Source organism: Pan troglodytes, chromosome 15 (assembly GCF_028858775.2).
Source record: "Pan troglodytes isolate AG18354 chromosome 15, NHGRI_mPanTro3-v2.0_pri, whole genome shotgun sequence".
NCBI classification, from domain to species: Eukaryota; Metazoa; Chordata; class Mammalia; order Primates; family Hominidae; genus Pan; species Pan troglodytes.
Genome location: NC_072413.2, coordinates 64938921 through 64958024, shown reverse-complemented (window position 1 = coordinate 64958024; position 19104 = coordinate 64938921). Strand labels below are relative to the sequence as shown.

The 19104-nt window shown below is 33.6% G+C and overlaps 1 protein-coding gene across 25 annotated transcripts in view; it reads right to left on the bottom strand.

The window, feature by feature from the left end:
* GPHN (gephyrin) overlaps positions 1–19104 on the bottom strand; it is a 672536-nt gene that overhangs the window by 200994 nt on the left and 452438 nt on the right. For all 25 annotated transcript variants that reach the window (XR_010151161.1, XR_010151162.1, XM_063793562.1 and 22 more), the window contains one exon: positions 14966–15100. Coding sequence is in view for 23 of the 25 variants with exons in the window: in XM_063793562.1 (XP_063649632.1) it covers positions 14966–15100 (135 nt within the window). In the remaining 2 variants the exon portion in view is untranslated. The remainder of the gene's footprint in view (positions 1–14965; positions 15101–19104) is intronic.

Genomic DNA, 19104 nt, shown 5'->3' with positions numbered 1-19104 from the left:
GTACCACAAATGGTGCCCATGTAAGATAGTGAACTGAACTGATAAATGCTGTGTGTGCCCTGACTGCTACACAGACTGACCATTCCTTGTCTTTCTACCTCTCTGTGGGCTGGCCTCTCTATTCCCTGAGACATAATAATATTGAAATTAGGCCAATTAATAAACCTACAGTGGCCTCTAAGTGTTCAAGTAGAAGGAATAGTTGCATGTCTACCACTTTAAATCAAAAGCTAGAAATGACTAAGTTTAGTGAGGAAGGCATGCTGAACGCTGACACAGCCAGAAAGCTAGGCTACTTGTGTCAAACAGCTGAGTTGTAAATGCAAAGGAAAAGTTCTGGAAGGAAATTTAAAGTGGTACGCCAGTGAACATATGAATGAGAAGAAAGTGAAACAGCCTTATTGCTAATATGGAGAAAGTCTGAGTGATCTGGATAGAAGACCAAACCAGTCACAACAGTCCTTAAAGCCAAAGCCAAATCCAGACCAAGGCTGTAACTTTCTTCAAGTCTATGAATGCTGAGTAAGGTGAGGAAACTGCAGAAGAAAAGTTGAAAGCTAGCTGAGGTTGGCTCATGAGGTCTAAGGAAAGAAGATGTCTCTATAACATAAGAGCAATGTGAAACAGCAAGTGCTGCTGTAGAAGCTGCAGCAAGTTACCCAGAAAATCTAGCTAAAATCCTTGATGAAGGCAGCTATACTAAACAACAGATTTTCAGTGTAGATAAAACAGCCTTATATAAATGGAAGCAGATGTCATCTAGGACTTTCACTGCTAGAGAGGTGAAGTTAAAGCCTGGCTTTAAAACTTCAAAGGACTGGATGACTATCTTGGTAGGGAATAATGCAGCTGCTGACTTTAAGTGGAAGCCGATGATTAGTGACCATTCTGGAAGTACTATGGCCTTTAAGAATTATGCAAAATCTACCCTGCCTGTGCTCTACAAACGGAACAAGAAAGCCTAGATGACAGCACATCTTTTTGCAGCATGGTTTACTAAATATGTTAAATCCACTGCTTAGACAAAAAGATTCCTTTCAAAATATAAGTATTCATTGACATTGTACCTAGTCATCCAAGAGCTCTGATTGGGATATACAAGGAGATAATGTTTTCATGCCTGCTAATACAACATCCACTCTTCATCCTACAGATCAAGAAGTAATTTCAACATTCAAATGTTATTATTTTAAAAATAGATTTCGTAAGGCTATACAGTTGCCATATAGTAATTCCTATAATTGATCTGAGCAAAGTAAATTGAAAACCATCCAGAAATAATTCATTATTTTAGATGCCATTCAGAACATTTTTGGTTCATGGGAGCCCAGAATATCAACATTAATAGGAGTTGGAAGAAGTTGATTCCAACCATATGGATGTTTAGGAGTTGAAGACTTTGGTGGAGGAGAAAGAACTGCAGATGTGGTAGAAATAGCAAAAGAACTACAATTAGAAGGGGAGCCTGAAGTTGCGACTGAATTACTGTGATACTCATGATAAAACTTTCACAGATGACAAGTTGCTTCTTATGAAGGAACAAAGAAAGGAGTTCCTTGAGATGAAATCTACTCCTGGTAAAGATGCTGTGAACTTTGTTGGAATTACAACAAATGATTTTGCATAAATAAACTTGATTAAGCAGCAGCAGGGTTTGAGAGGATTGACTCCAATTTTGAAGGAAGTTTCACTGTAGAAAAAATGCATTCAAACAACATTGCATTCTACAGCAAAATCTCTTGTGAAAGGAAGGGTCAATCGATCTGGCAAACTTGTCTGATTTTAAGAAATTGCCACAGCCACACCAGCCTTCAGCAGCCACTACCCTGATCAGTCAGCAGCCATCAGCATTGAGGCAAGACCCTCTACCAGCAAAAAGATTATGACCTGCTGATGGCTCAGATGATTGTAATAATGGTTTAGGACTAACGTATTTTTTAATTAAGGTATGCACAGTGTGTTTTTTTAGACGTAATCCTTTTCACACTTAATAGACTACAGGAGAGTATAAACATAATTTTTACAGGTACTGGGATACCGAAAAATTTGTGTGACTCACTTTATTGCAATTTTTGCTTTATTGCAGTGGTCTGCAACTGAACCTACAATATCTCCAAGGTATGCCTGTAAATATAGGTATAAATAACTCTAGTTGGCTTTATTAAGTTTGGCTACAAATCTGAAAAATAGGCCAAAGGACATCCGTGTAATTACCAGATCCTATCTAAAAAAAATACACTAACAAAAACCAAACAGATATGTATATTTTCCTGGTTTTAAAAATAATGTATATTGTGAAATAATTTGCTATTCTATTCCTACACAGTATTGTTTACTAATTTTTAAACTATACATTGTAGTTTCAGCATTTTCTCATGTCATTAAATATTCTTAATGAGATGATTTTTAAGGTTATAGAATAACTTATATATGTGTGTACTATTAATACAAGATATTTTCCATACACATTAAAATTATTTCTAATTTTTCACAAATATAAATAATGCTGTGATAAAAATTCCTGTACATAGTTTGAGATGGCTTCTTTAATAATTTACTTTGGATACATTTCTAGAGACAAAATGACTGATTAAAACATAATTTTTTTTTTGAGATGGGGTCTCGCTCTGTCACCCAGGCTGGAGTGCAATGGCGCGATCTTGGCTCACTGCAACCTCCGCCTCCCGGGTTCAAGTGATTCTCCTGCCTCAGCCTCCCAAGTAGCTGGGACTACAGGCGCCCACCACCATGCCCAGCTAATTTTTTGTATTTTTAGCAGAGACAGGGTTTCACCGTGTTAGTCAGGATGGTCTCGATCTCCTGGCCTCGTGATCCATCCGCCTCGGCCTCCCAAAATACTGGGATTACAGGCATGAGCCACCGCGCCCGGCCTGTATATACTTTTTAAGTAGAGAACACAGGTACACAACACATGTGTATGAAAGGTTATACGAATTTATTGCTTGAAAGGTTATATTCCTATTAGTCTGAAAAGAAATACTCATGTCATTGCTCATTACAGTACTGATGATTATAGTTTTTAAATAGTCATCAAAATTTGTGTTGTTTTACATTTTTAGTAGATTTCTAGTGAGAGTGTACTCCCCCCCCACATATTTCTGTGCTGCATGTATTTATTTTATTAAATGACTATGCTTACCTTTTACTCATCCTTTTTTTTCTTTTTCCTACTGGATTAGAAGAGCTCTTTGAGGTTGTCAACCCTGTATATGGTAGATTTCTTGTAAATATTTTATTTTCACATATTACCACTATAAGCTCCTTAAGAACAGGGTTAAAATGTCTATTCATTGCTGTATCCCCAATAGCTAATACAGTATTTGACATATAATATGCATTTAAAAATATTCACTGAAATATTCAATGAATTTCTGAATTACTCTGTGTTTTCTCTTTAAAAAAAGTAGAACGAGTAGGGAGATAATCCTGAAATTTTGGGCCAGAAAATACCTAATTTTAGAATATGTATCATTGTGAGATATGAAGATCCAGAGGATAGTTTACTATGGGATGTACTCTATATTAAAGTCAAAATGGGATATTAAATAGCTCTAAATCATGCCTATATCTAATAAATTTTGTTGCTGAAATAATGATGGGACGGACCACTTATATTTGTTGGGCTGTTTTATACAAAATATGTCCCAAACAATTAAAAACAGTTGAAATGAATCAAAGCTATTTAATTATACTGAATGCTAGTATTCTTAATTTCACAATTTCTTGTATTTCAACAGTTCACTTCCCTATCTTCTCATAACTTGAACAAAACTAGAGTGGATATCGAGAGAAATCAATATTTCATTTAACAGAGACAAGCTTTACCTAAATGTAAAAGATCTTAAGTGAAGTTAGAACATTTTCTGTTAATAATCTCTGTCTCTAGTACTTTATGTACTAGAACAGAATGCAAAAGATAAACAAATGTAAATTATTCTGTATTAACTGGAGATTAATAAAATATCAGAGAGAGAAGGGCTTAAAAATATTTTTTAGTTGATATTGGAACTATTTCAAAAGAAAAGAATTATAAGCCTACAAGGGACTTTAGAGGTTATTTAATATCTTGGTGTTACAAATAACAGAAACTGAGGTCAACTAGTCCTCATAGTTTTATTTATTTATTATTTTTTGAGACAGAGCCTTGCTTTGTCACCCAGGCTGGGAGTGCAGTGGCATCATCACAGCTCACTGCAGCCTTAACCGCCTGGGTTCAAGTGATTCTCCTGAGTAGCTGGCACTATAGGCACTTACCACCATGCCCAGCTAATTAAATTTTTTTTTTTTGTAGAGACAGGGTCTCACTATGTTGCCCAGGCTGGTCCTGAACTCCTGGGCTTCAGTGATCCTCCCTCCTTGGCCTCCCAAAGTGCTGGGATTATAGGCATGAGCCACTGTGCCCAGCCCTCATAAAGTTATAATATGGTAGCCTAGGGCTGGTACTCAATATGCTGTGCCTCGCAGTATAATATTTTTACACACTCAAGCTTGTTAGCTTTTCAGACGACTTTGGGTTTATAGTTTTTAAATGTCTGCCAGTAAATCAGTCAAATGCAAATGCTAAAAACTGCTTCTTCCAATATATCATTAAACTCATGAAGACACAAAAATGATCTATTCCTGCTATCAATGTAAAATATAGAAATCTTAGACCTAAAAGTTCTGCATATACTTTCAATAAAAGTAGAAATAACAGAAGTTACTGAGTTTGATTAAGAGATGACTCCAAAACTTTTAACTTCTGAAAGGTTATCTACAGCATTGTTTTTAAAACTAGAAAATAAGACACAACAAAAATATCCAAAATACGGGTTGGTGAAAAAACTGTGTCACATCTATCAATTAGAATATCAAAAAATCCAAGTAATATTGTAGAAGGTAATTTACAACATATAAAGATGTTCATGACATAGAAAGATGCTCATATTACTAAGTAAGCAAGATAGGTTAAAAGCTATAGACAATTTAATAATAATGGCTACTGTTTAATGAGTACTTATATTTTAATCATTGTGCTGTGATTTATATACATTTTTAACTTAAATTCTTAAGACAACCCTATGAAGCAAATAGTATCATTATTTTTCATTTTACAGATGAGATAATTAAGGTTATAGAGGTGAAGTAACTTTTTGAAAGCCACACATGTATTAAGTGATTCATCATCAGGCCTGTCAGACTCCAGAAACTGAGCTCTTAATCACTGCCTTCTTGGTATGATAAGAATTTAAATGCATAGAAAAACATAAGAGAATGATACATAGCAAAATTTTAACAGTGGTTATTTATGAAGGGTATTTTATAAGAACTTTTTTATGTGAATTTTAAAAATTTTTTCCAAATGAGTAAGTACATTTTTTTTAAACAAAAAAGAAACTATACAGAAACTATACCACTTACAGTCTGTCTTAGCTATAAGATGTTAATTCTACAGTTAGCAATTTTTGGTTTGCTATATCTTCTCAGATATCAAATTTCATTTGCAAGTTTAGACTTCAGAGTGGCAATTATACATTTCATAGTTGTTACATTTAGCTTCAGTAATAAACATAGCTCTGTGACCATTAAATAATTAGAAATAGATGGGGAAGTTTCATTTTCAATTATCATTATGATAATTATAATGAAAAACAAAGGGGACACTTGCATGAACGAAAAAAGAAAAATCGAGGTAAAATCCTACATACCCAGCAGAACATCAGAGGAAAACTATTGAAAATAAGTTACAGACCAAAAATAGTTAAAATGCTTTATTGTGTAATTTTAGTTTCATCAAAATATTAAATTCTTTCCCATACTAGGTAGTGCCTTTCTCATTAGAAAAGGGTGTAAGGGAATTGTCTTTTATTTGAAGTCTCAAAATTCTGCTTCGCTAACAAATGAGAATAAATCCCCAAACAAACATGTTATAAAGGAGGAGAAATTAGATAACAGTGAATTAGGGCAGAAATCAGTTACTTAAATGTCCATAGGAGTCAGGCATTTAATGTAAGTGAGTAAAATAGTCTGGAGGGTCTAAAGAATATTAGCTGAGTATTGATATAGAGTATTATATCAGTGGTGGGCCAGCAATGTTGATCTGACTTTTTAGAAAACAGTGAAAATTTGCATTTTTATTTGAATTTCCCACATTTTAAATGTTCTAAACTGATTTCAAAAATGAGCTATCCCCAGTTATATACTCAATAGAATTATCTGCCAACAACCAGGTTATTTCTTTTTTTCTTTTCTTTTTTTGTTTTTTGAGACAGAGTCTTGCTCTGTCACCAGTCTAGACGGCAGTGGCGTGATCTCAGCTCACTGCAACCTCCGCCTCTCGGGTTCAAGCGATTCTCCTGCCTCAGCCTCCCGAGTAGCTGGGATTACAGGCACCCACCACCACGCCCAGCTAAATTTTTGTATTTTTAGTAGAGACAGGGTTTCAGCATGTTGACCAAGCTGGTCTTAAATCCTGACATCAGGTGATCCACCCGCCTTGGCCTTCCAAAGTGCTGGAATTACAGGTGTGAGCCACCACGTCTGGCCTATTTCTTAAAAGAGGGCTTTGTATGTTATCTATTAGTAGACAGAATATCCTGGGGAAAATTAGTTGTTATCCAAGTGCAGAAGTAATACCACATTGAAAATGAATGGAGTTAGCCGGGAATTATAACTTCTGGTCTTATATCTTCAAAAATTTAATGAAGTCTGTCATTGGAATCAGAGAGGTGTAGGTGTTCCCTGCCCTAGGATTAACCTGGATCACAGAGGACAGGTAAACTATTTATAATGCTTAACCATGGTACCGGTAGTCATTTACATAAAGGATCAGATCTCTTGGACTGAGTATACCACTATAATACTGCTTCTATGGAAAAAAAATATATATAAAGGATTCAATAGCCATCATTTTCATCCAGAATATTTTCAAGAAACATAAGCCAGTTTGCTCATTTGATTTTATCAATGGTTCTTTAAGTTGATCCACAAACCCATGAGGGTCCTGGAGACCCTTTCAGGGCTTGACAAAGTCAAAATTATTTTAGTAATAGTACTCAGACATTATTTGCCTTTTTTGCTACGTTGACATTTGCACTGATGGTACAAAATCAATGGTGGATTGACATCCTAGTATAAATTAAGGCAGTAGATCCAAGTAGTATGAACAATCACTGTTCTATTCACTGCCATCTTCTGTTTTTCTTTTTAAAAAAGCTAGTTTGAAATACTGTCCTCAATGACATAGTAAATTTAATATTTACTATATCCTCAATGTAATATTTACATTTACATGAGTAATTACAATATTATATGACAATATTAATACACATTAAATTTACTATTAATATTAGTTAAATTAAATTTAATTAATTAAAATTAATTAAAACTTGGCCCTTGAATGTGACAAAATGGGAAAATTAAATTAATTAAAACTTGAGACTTGAATGTGACAAAATGGGGAGTATGAACAAAATACTTCTGCATACCAAAGGATGGTGGTTGTCTCAAGGAAAATCACTTATTTATGCAATTGTTTGAGTTGTAAGCTGAATAGCTAGTTTTTAATACAGAATACCATTTTTACTTGAAAGAATGAAATAACTAATTATTATTATTCAGACTTAGATGTTTGGTATACATTTTCTCAAAAATAAACAAAGTCTGTCAATTTAAGAAAAAACTATTTGTTGCTTTTTTGCCAGTAATACTATTTCTAGCTTTTTTCTTTTTCTTTTTTTTCTTTCTTTTTTTTTTTTTTTTTTTGAGACAGACTCTTGCTCTTTTGCCCCGGCTGGAGTGCAATGGTGCAATCTCGGCTCACTGCAGCCTCCACCTCTTGGGTTCAAGTGATTCTCCTGCCTCAGCCTCCCAAGCAGCTGGGACTACAGGCATGTACCACCACACCTGGCTAATTTTTGTGTTTTCAGTACAGACAGGGTTTTACCATGTTGGCCAGGCTGGTCTCGAACTCCTGACCTCAAGTGACCCGCCTGCCTCAGCCTCCCAAAGTGCTACGATTACAGATGTGAGCCACCACGCCCAACCCAATTTCTAGCTTCAAAGCATAAATTAGAACTTAGAAAATGTCTATGTGCCACTATGAGCTTAAGAGCTTCCAGTACATTCCAGACTTTTTAGATGAGCTTGGTGATTATATTAATGAAGGTGACTTTTTGATATAATATAACAAAATATGTCAACTTTTGGAAGAATTTATATTTTCCAAATGACCAATATATGTGTTCCAAAATCATGCCTGGGTAAAAGATCCATTTGAAGTGCAAGACAGACCAACGGATTTTAAGGTGTGAGTATGGAATGGTCCTAGCCAGGGTTTTAGATTCAACATTTCAACTAACCTTTACTAAACTAAAAATTGTAAATTTTTGGTATGGTATCAAAGAACATCCACAATTATAAAAAAATGTGAACAATATAGTCCTTCCTTTTCTAACTATATATCTATATGAGGCTCAATTTGTTTATTCTTCAATCAGAACAACATATTACAACAGACTTAATACAGAAGCAAATGTGAGAATCCAGCTATTTTCTATTAAGCGAGATATTAACATATATTTGAAAAAATGTAAAACAATGCCATTATTTTCAGATTTTCTTTGATTGTGGAAAATATACTTATTTTTTCATAAAATATGTTGTTTATGTTAACATGTAAAGGCTTTACTATTTTTATTTCTAGCTAGATGGAGTTTCGTTCTCGTTGCCCAGGCTGGAGTGTAATGGCGTGATCTTGGCTCACAGCAACCTCCGCCTCCCGTGTTCAAGCGAATCTCCTGCCTCAGCCTCCTGAGTACCTGGGATTACAGGCATGTGCCAACGCGCCTGGCTAATTCTGTATTTTTGGTAGAGACAGGGTTTTTCCACATTGGTCAGGCTGGTCTTGAACTCCCTACCTCAGATGATCCACCTGCCTTGGCCTCCCAAAGTGATGGGATTACAGCCACCACGCCTGGCCCTCAGAATTCCTAGTACAACAAATATTGTTAGATATAACCCACATAAACAGAAGTAATTTGGGGTCCTTAATAATTGTTAAAAGCATGAAGGGGTCTGGAGACCAGTATGTTTGAGAAATGCTGGATCTAACCAATAATGCAGAGAATATTATTGCTCAACACCCCCCAGATGAGGTAAATGTTCACAAAAGAAAACATATTTTTGTTCAGAGAATGTATTTTTGATCTCACTAATTCACTGGTTTCCAACCTTTTTGTTGTGTGTTGACGGTATGTGTAGAATCTATTTCTATAATGTCATTAATAGCTGAACATATTGTCATACCAATGTTGATATAATTTCAGCAAAAGCAAAGAAGCTTGATGTCTAGTATAGTCTTATTGATTTTGGTTAGGCTCTTAAAAATAGGAAAAAAATAATTTCCCGTCACCAGTTAGTGACTTGATTTAGGCTGGAAGTATGGCCATTTTATGAGCTTCTCCAGAGACTTGGGAACCCAGGTTTAGCCAATGACCTAGCCATATCACATAATCACCCTGGTGTTCACAAAGGAAAATAGTGACAATATGCAATACTTTGTAAAAACTAACACTACTAGGAAAACATCCCAGAGAAAATATTATGCTGATATAGAATCAGCAGTGCCATTTTTATAGGTAAAGGAATTCACACTGCCTTTCAGACTCATACATTAAAAACCCTGAGTTAAGAATATAACTTAACCAGAGCAATCTAAATTCTTTTGCTTAAAGGACAGTAAGAGAAACCTACAAAGAAGTAATAATTACATATTTTGTTTGAATATAGTGTTAGACATTTGTGGATTAAAGGTATATATCCCTCATATAAAGATATTTCAATACATCTACATTTTAATTGTTGTATAAACTTTAGATATTGATAACTTCAATTAGATATTGATAGTATTTATATTTTCTTCCCAAGAGCAAAAAAAAAAAAAAAAAAACCACAACTTGCTGGTTATTCTAAGCACAAAATTCTTTGCTAACTTTTAAGGTACAGGAACATATGTGACTATAGACTATATTTACTTACTCAAAATCAAACTTCACATGTTTAGGGAATAAAACGATAATAAAATTAGTGTTTAAAAATATTCTTCATTTTAATAACATCTAAAATGAATGGTAAATTGAAAGTTTGAAAAATTTTTATTTTTTGCTGTAATCATTATTTTCTGCCTTAAGCTTCTTGATTTCTTTTCCTTTCTTTCTTTTTTTTTTTTTTTTTTCCTGGAGACAGAGTTTTGTTCTGTTGCCCAGGATGGACTGCAGTGGCTTGATCTCATTTCACTGCAATCTCCGCCTCCCAGGTTCAAGCAATTCTCACACCTCAGCCTCCCAAGAAGCTGGGATTACAGGCATGTGCCACCACACCCGGCTAATTTTTTGTATTTTTAGTAGAGATGGGGTTTTGCCATGATGGCCAGGCAGGTCTCGAACTCCTGTCCTCAAGCAATCCACTGGCCTTAGCCTTCCAAAGTGCTGGGATTACAGGCGTGAGCCACTGTGCCCGGCCTTGATTTTATTTCTAAATAGAGATGCTGCTGTCCTTCATAATTGAAAATCAGCACTCATCTAAGCTATGAATCATGCTCACTTTAAAAGAGAATTTATCAATTACAGAATTATTCTTCCAGCAAATCATTTTTAGAAGACTATCATTATTTTACAACTTGAGTCTAGATATTGTCTATACTTCTTTAAATATAATTTATGTACTATTTGACTTAGGCACTATTTTACTCAGGACAATGAAAGTCAAATATCCCAACTTTGTTCTTGAAAGATACTTCACTGTCATAAAGCAAGAGGAGTGAAAATCATTCCTCATTTCAGTCAGATTTCATTAAAAGAAAATATATGATATAAAAGAGAAATGACTTTTCCCTATATACGATATAATTTCAGCAAACAAATTTGCTGGAGAAAATGTAATCTATGAAGAATTGTTTAGAAAAGATAATACATGGTTATCTTCATTAGGTTGTAATGACGGTACCAAAAAAAAACAAAAAGAAATCAAGACCTGGTATAGTTTTATAGATTTTGTTCTCACTATAGCTGGAGAATCTTAAACGATCAATATATAATTTAGGATGTTATACTGCAATATATCTATATATAGATATATATAGATATATTGCAATATAGATATATAGATATATATAGATATATTGCAATATAGATATATTGCAATATTTATTATAATATTATACTATTATAGTTGTTGACCTAAATAAATGGATTAACACATGCAGATGGACAGGAAGTGTTTCAGCTTACATATGGCCCAATGATAAAAAGCTACAGAGGGAAAGGTTGGAACTGTTAGTTTTGAATCATAACTTGGTTATTTAACCCTTTGTGTTTTCACAAAGACTTGGTTAAATGCTTCTGGTAGCTATTTCCATAATATTATGTATTCTTGATAATCAATTCTAGCATTTATTATGCTTTATTTTAATTTTTAGTTGTCTGATCTATTTGTAGAAGTTGGAACAATGTCTACTTGCTCACTGTTGCTATTCTACTACCAGGCAAAGAATTATTTAATGAGTTAATAAACACTGTTGTAGAGGTAAGGATGGTCAGTCAAATAATAGACACAAAACTCAGTAAAGTTAAGTAACTTGCTTAATTTACTGTGGTTATGAGGTAGAGAAAAAAGCATTTCCATCCAGATCTTCTATTATCAAGTCAAGTGCTCTTTCTAGTACCGATCATTCAAAACTATATTGTATTTCTGATGTAGACAAAATACGTTTGCACATACATTTCTGTGCATGAAAATCTGTGCATGCCGAATTTGAAATGTAGAAAGGATTTCTATGGGATTTGGCTAACACTAATATGTACTGAGTTATAAATATCATAACCAAGATGCAGTAAAAATAAGAATTTCAAACTCAAATTGTATTTCCAATTTTGTGCTGGATATCACTCCTTGGTTGTCTCACATATGCCTCAGATTAAACACATTCCCAATCAAGATGCACTAAACTCTTTTCTTTTACCCTCAAGACTTGGTACTTCTCTTTTATTCCTTGGTATAGTTAATAACATTATTGTCTACCCAGTATCTCAAATTTGAAACCCCGAAATTGCTTTTGGACTTCTCGGCCCCAAATTTTTATGCTAAAAAATTAAAATAAAGAATTCACCTAAAACAGAGCTCAGTGCTAAAATCTATGGTCTTGATATTTGACTCAGTGAGGAAAGGCAAAAAGATTCATTATTTTAAATAAAAAAGAACAGATATTTGAAATTGGCTGTTGACATCACTGAATTAGACTATTCACATACTAATGAAGTTTTAGTGTAAGAGTTCTTGATTGGTGACACCTGCCTTTAAAGTGGTCATTATTGATCAATATAATTCCTAAAACCTCCACACAGCACAAAAGCTCACATTTGGTTTTCATTCATTCTTCACGCCCCTGGTGAAATGTTAGGTCTTCTCTACTCACCCTATCTAAATGAAGTTCCCCTGCTATTATTTTCTACTACCATAACATTTTCATTTCTTCTTAGCATGTATTGTATTTAAATTATAATTATTAAATTAATATGAAATTATAATTATTAAAGTTATTATCTACCTGTTTATTTTACATGTTAAGCATCCCTATCTGAAAATCTGAAATCTGAGACTTTTTTAGCACAAAGGAAATGTTCACTGGAGTATTTTGGATTTCTGATTAGGGATGTTCAACTGGTTTAAGTATCTGCAAATATTCCAAAATCCGAAAAAATCTGAAATCTGAAACACTTCTGGTCCCAAGCATTTGGATTAGGGATACTCAACCTGTAATATATGACTAAATTGTAAACTCCATGAAGACAAGGAGTATATTTGTCACTGATATTAAAGCACTTATAAAAGCACCTAGTTTAGATTCTCGTAAGCAGTCTTATGATTTATGAGACCTTTCTTACTAGAAAGACAAATTTCACTTCCTTCTGTCCTTTAATTTATTTTTTAAACGTTATTTCCAGATGCCTAATTGGAATAGACTAACTCCTTTTAAAATATCAACATTCAAACTAGTTTCTTTTATTATATTAATATTCTAATTCAGCATTTCAAGTGTATATTAAAAATTACACCAGAGTGATAACTTTATCTTTGAGGTATACATTCTAGTGCTGATCAAAATTATTCAAAAGAAATATAATCTTATTCCTAGAAAAAGATATAATGCTTTTATGAATTCACTGTCAATTTGAACATCTAAGTGTTAACTAAGGAAAAAATATCAAGACAAGCCACTTGCTCTCCTAAAGTTCTGCAATAAGCAAATTAATTTAACGAATATTAACATTATTATTTTTCAGAATTTTACTTTGGTGAATTTGGAAGTACCAAGTGATTTTTCAAATTTTATTTAATATCCTCTTTGTAACTAAAATATAATTACAAAGTTATAAAAATACTCAAGAACTACTATGTATAATTAAATTTAGCATAAAATATTTTCAAAAAATATTTATGATTTCAGCATATTATTAAGGAAAAGAAACTATGCCTTGAATAGTTCTGAATTCCCAACTTTTAGGTCTTAATATTCAGTGAACAAAACATCTTATAGTGAACTTAAGTTTTAGTTTTAAATATTTTCTAGACTTTACAAGTGAGTTTAGCTGGTACAACTGGATTTTAATGCAGTCAAACTGTAAGTTACTTTGCTTTAATAATATAAAAGACATAGATGAGATTCTTCCATCTAATTCAGGTTTTAAGAATTCCTTGCTTTTATGCATTTGAAAATGTAGCTTACTGGCACCCAAATGGCACTGGCATACATTTAATGTCTACAATGTTCTTATAGTTTATCTTTATTGAAGATTTAGGACCTCAGTTTTTTAAATGATAAAATTAATATCAGTTTTTTTGACACATATCTAAAAATAATGATATACAACAGTAACACTGGAAACATTGCTGAGAAGATTGTAACAAGTAATGTAAAACAAACTGCACTATTCACATCAGAAACTGAGATCCCTTCTAGTCAAATTAAATTATAACATTCACAAAACTGATAGAAAAGATGGAATTGAGGAAGACAGCTATACAGGTCCTTAAATTTGATGACAGAGAAAAAACTATAATTTGAAAAATTAACTGTCAGAATCCTAAAACAAATTTAGTGTCTAACATCATGTCTTATTAAATAATAAGGAATGTTACTGTTAATCTTTTGATACCAATATTGCAACCATCACATAGAGAACTTGAAAGCACAAATGACTAACTTAATCAGGCAAGGAGCATTCCAGGAGAAAGTCACAGCAGTAATAATGTCTGCTAGTTAATTTATCATGTATACAAAGATGTGAACAGCATATAAGTGTCTCATCCTTTCCTCACCCTATATAATTCAGTGACAGATTATAAAAAAAAAGACTAAGAAACTTCTACCCTCTTCCCAAAGGTTGGCATTAAAACTTTCTTTCTAATAAATTTAGATTTGTTTGCACATATTAGGCAGCAACATTCCAAGATGAATGTTTGAAAAAATTTGGAATGATACTAGAGCAGGGAGCTACCCCAGCCCGGACAAGTTTAAAGAAATCCCTTTGGTGACACAATTTTGTTAATCTTGCTGTTTACTGGCCAAAAGTACATTTATCCTCGGCATAAACAAATAACTTTACATCTATAATGTTAAGTATACTAAAAAATAACAAATCTACAACAAAGAAACAGGAGCTACAGAAAGTAATACCCTTAGCTATGATGTAGGAGTAAGACATTTTGAATGAAATCTGTATTGTCCTACTAGTGGCCTAATATGACAATTTGTGACACAATGGGTGGGAACTATCTTACACTTTATTCATTTTTCACAGTGTAATCTTGCATGCAATCCAACCTTGACAAGCAGGAGGAAATATTGGTTAGTTTTCCCAGATTACTATAGAAGAGCAGGTGTAAGATGCGAAGGAACCGTACTTACTTTTGGTGTTGGGCAGGAAGCTGTAGAGAGGCGAGATGTAGCCTGAGCACGAGGCGATTCTGAAGGAGTAGTGCTGAGGGAGGCTGTGTCTCGTGGGAGCACCTGAACACCACGAGAAATGATGGAGTCTGGAATCTGAACAAGGGGAACAACTATGGTTTAATATTCTGAAAATGTCAGTAACATGTAGAATCAAGACCCCCTTTGTTTTAGCATTCTTTGCTGCTCAGCTCTGACATATTTGGTGTCACTTACTGTTAGGTATAAATGCATCCAACAACTTGAGATAGAATAGAAACTTTCAGATTTAAAGTATTTTCCCTGGCAAGTACCATTTCATAAAACTTTTTAATATGAGAGGCAGTATAGTATTGTGGTTAGGAATAAAGGATTGGTCATTCATATACTTGCTATGCCATTTAATAGTTTGAAATCTTGAGCAAGCTATTTAATTCCTATATATTTTCCATTTCTTTTTCAGATCAGTCTCCAACCATTTTCACCCTCTCTTCTCTAAGCTGACCTGTATGCACACCATCAACAAATTATTTTCTGCCCTGGCTTCCAGCTGGGTTCAGCCAGTGGCAGTGGCAGAAGACTGAGTTGGGATAGGGTCAGATCTGGCATTTATTCTCCTAGCTCCCTCTCTACCAGATCATCAAAGGTTGGCTGTGTCACTCAACTCAAGATCATAGCTCATGTCAGACTGCCCTTCTGGCTTACAGCTCTTTCTCTAGATTCTAATAGTACTCCTTCCCTTTGCCCCATTAGGTAGAAGCATTAATGGTTCCCACTGTTACTAATCCCAGGCATTCCATGATGTCTTGTGGTTTTCCCTAAATTCTGTCCAAACCTTTGTACATCCTATAGGTTCTTATTGAACTCTCCTCAATTACCTATTTAAGCATGCTATCTGACGTCTGCTAGGATCCTGATGGATATACCTTTTGAATTGCTACTTCCTTTATCTGAAAATTGAGGATAACAATAGAATCTGCTTCACTGGAATACTGCAAGGGTTAAGTAAAATAATGTGTGTAGATTATTTAGCACTTTCAAGTGGTAAATATTTAATGTGTTGGTTATTATTACTGTTATTATTATACTTATCAACATAGTAAAGACTAATGTAATTATCATTATTCTAAAAATATACAAACATAAAGACTAATACTGTAGATTATTTTTAACATTATTAATATATGTTGATTATAAATTTATTACTTTAGGCCTTGCATAATTTAGTTCATGTTCTGGGCTACCAGTAACGGGCATACGTCTTCTAAGAATGGGAACATGAGGACTTTCAACTTTTGCACGCAAGACTTGAAACATATGATAAAAAGACAAGCAATTAACATTTAATCAACAAATATCACTTACTATGTGAAAAGAAGAAACAGCCAGACTTTGTGACTACAAGGTATTCCTAATATTATGCATCATTTCTGCCTCACAAAACTAATGCTATTTCTATAGAAGCTCCTTTATTTAGTTTCTATACCAACATCCTTAATTCCAAAGATATTGCCACCATTTCAGTGTTTGAAATTTTATATGGTTTATAAACAATATAGTCATAAATAGTATGAAAAGCAGTAGGAATTTTGAGAAGCAAGACGACTCCATTTGCTAACATATTTGAGTACTGAATTGTGATAAATATTTCCAAGAAATAAAGTCTAATTTTGAAGAGCTATTTGTTGCCACTTATCCAATTAAAAAGGCCATGTATTTAAAAGAAGGTCAAATATCCATTTTATACTTCATATGACATCACATCCCTCTCCTTCATAGCAATGACCATACTTACAGAAAGTATCACAACATTTATACGTGTGATACTTTGATCAATGTCTGTCTCCCATATGAGAATGCACTGTCATGATGGAACTGTGTTTTGCTACTATTTTATGTCCAATATCTAATGAAGCAACTGCACGAATAATGTCTCTGTGTGTGTGATATATATCTCCAGACTTATACACATAACTGCATATATACACTACATATCTCTGTGTGTATATATGCCTCAATGTAAATTAAAAATCAGGATACTTGAGAGAGAAGATAAGTTTAAATTTTGTGGCTAGGTACTTTCGGGCTACTAATCTGGAGCTATTTGATGAGGTATATGAGTCTGGAACTCAGGAAAAAGTTAGGACATATAATTTGGGAATTATCAATGGAGGTAGTAATTTGAGTCATTCAAATGTGTCAGATCACCTGCAGAGAATATGTGAAAGAACAAAAGACGATGGCTGACAATTTGAGGTAACATTCATATTAAAAGTTAACAAAAGAAAACAAACTGAAGGGAGATAAGATCTCTAAGATAAGGATGTATGGGGTAACCATACATCTGATTTTTCCTTGAACAATCTAGGATTATACCTATTATGCTGGCTTAATTATCAAACAGCACCTCTTTTCATTTTCAAAAGCATTCTGGTTTGGAAGATAAATTATTTGGTGTTCTTATCATAAGAAACTATTAGAGAAAAAAGATGCAAATCGAGATGGGTGAGTATCAAGGCAATGGAAAAAAGAAGAAAGTTGCAAGATTAAAAAAAAACAAATATGGGAGAGAATAGGAATAGAGAGAGAGAGCTGAAAAGAAGCCATTACATCCAGTTATTAAAGAAATTACCAGTTAAGTAAAAAGAGTAGATACAAATGGAGGAACTGAGTAGGCATGATAAAGCAAAGTAAATTGTGGGTAAAAGACACAGATATTTATTACTACTATTTTTTTGGTGCTTGCAGGAGAGGCCTTATTGATGAGAATAAGGGGAAGTAAAAGTGATAAAGATGACTTTAGGAGAGTGGTAAAATTCTCAAAAAATGCATTGATGAATGAAAATGATGGGTAAGGCAAAAGAATTTTCAATTACCATTGTGGATCCAGTTAATATCAGTAAACATAAATTTACAATTTCATTACATAGTCTAGAACAAATCTTTGCCCCAATCTTAAAAAAAAAAAACTGCCTATGCTGGAGATACAGACTTAGAAATTATTGCAGATATACAGTTGTTGAAGTTACAGAAATAAATGAGATTCTAAAGATGAAGAACATAGAAGAATATGTCAACACAGATACTAGAAAAAGGGTGAAGAATTAGATTATGAAGAACAGGATGGTAGTAATTAGTTACCTGAAAGAAAATTTCATTATTTGATGAAGACAGAACCTGATTACAAGGGGTCAAGAAAAAAACTGGAGGTAAGGAAAAGGAGTCAGTGAATATAGATTACTCTGTTGATAGACAACTGCATTGTTTTCATGTTGAGGACATTATGAAAAATGCCACTATGAACCCATGGGTGTTATGATACCCATGTGAGTAAATTTCTGGGAGATATGTATATACATATACACATTCAGGGATAGAATGGTTGGTTATAGGGTATGAATACCTTCTTTAAAAATTTTCTAAGTTGGTTAAGCCAATCTATACATCTGTCCACAAAGAATAGTAACAGTTTCTCTTATCCTACAACTCAGTTCCACCCAGCATTGTTGGTATTATTCATTTAAAAAAATTTGGTTGGTGTGTAACAATATTGCATTATGGTTTTATTTTCCCTTTCTCTGATTCTTAGTGAGAGTGAGCACCTTTTCATACATTCCTCAGTCATTTAGATTTTCTCTCTTGTGAAGTCCCCGTTCAAATCCTTGCCCATTTTTTCCCTTATTTGGTTGTTCTTTTCTTACTAAATTGTTAGATTTTAGTATTTATTCTGGATAACTAGTCTTTTAGCAGTTGTATCTAGTGTGAATATCTATTCCTACTCTGTAGCTTGTCTTTTACCTTACTTTATCATGTCTATTGATGAACGAAATATTTTAATTTTAATGTTGCTAAATATATCAATATTTTCCTTTATGGTTAGTGGTTTTTGTGTCTTAAAAGGAATCCTTCCTGGGTGACATCAGTGAAAACAGCAGAGTAGAGAAATCCAAAATTCCATCACTCTACTAAAGCAGAAAATAAATTGGCAAAAACAGGCAGAATAAACTTTACCAGAACTCTGAAAATGAATAAAATGTTTACAACCAGGTAAATGGGTAATCAAGAAAAATAGACAAAAAAGGTGGCCTTGAAGACAACAGTCCACATTTCCAATACAGGTC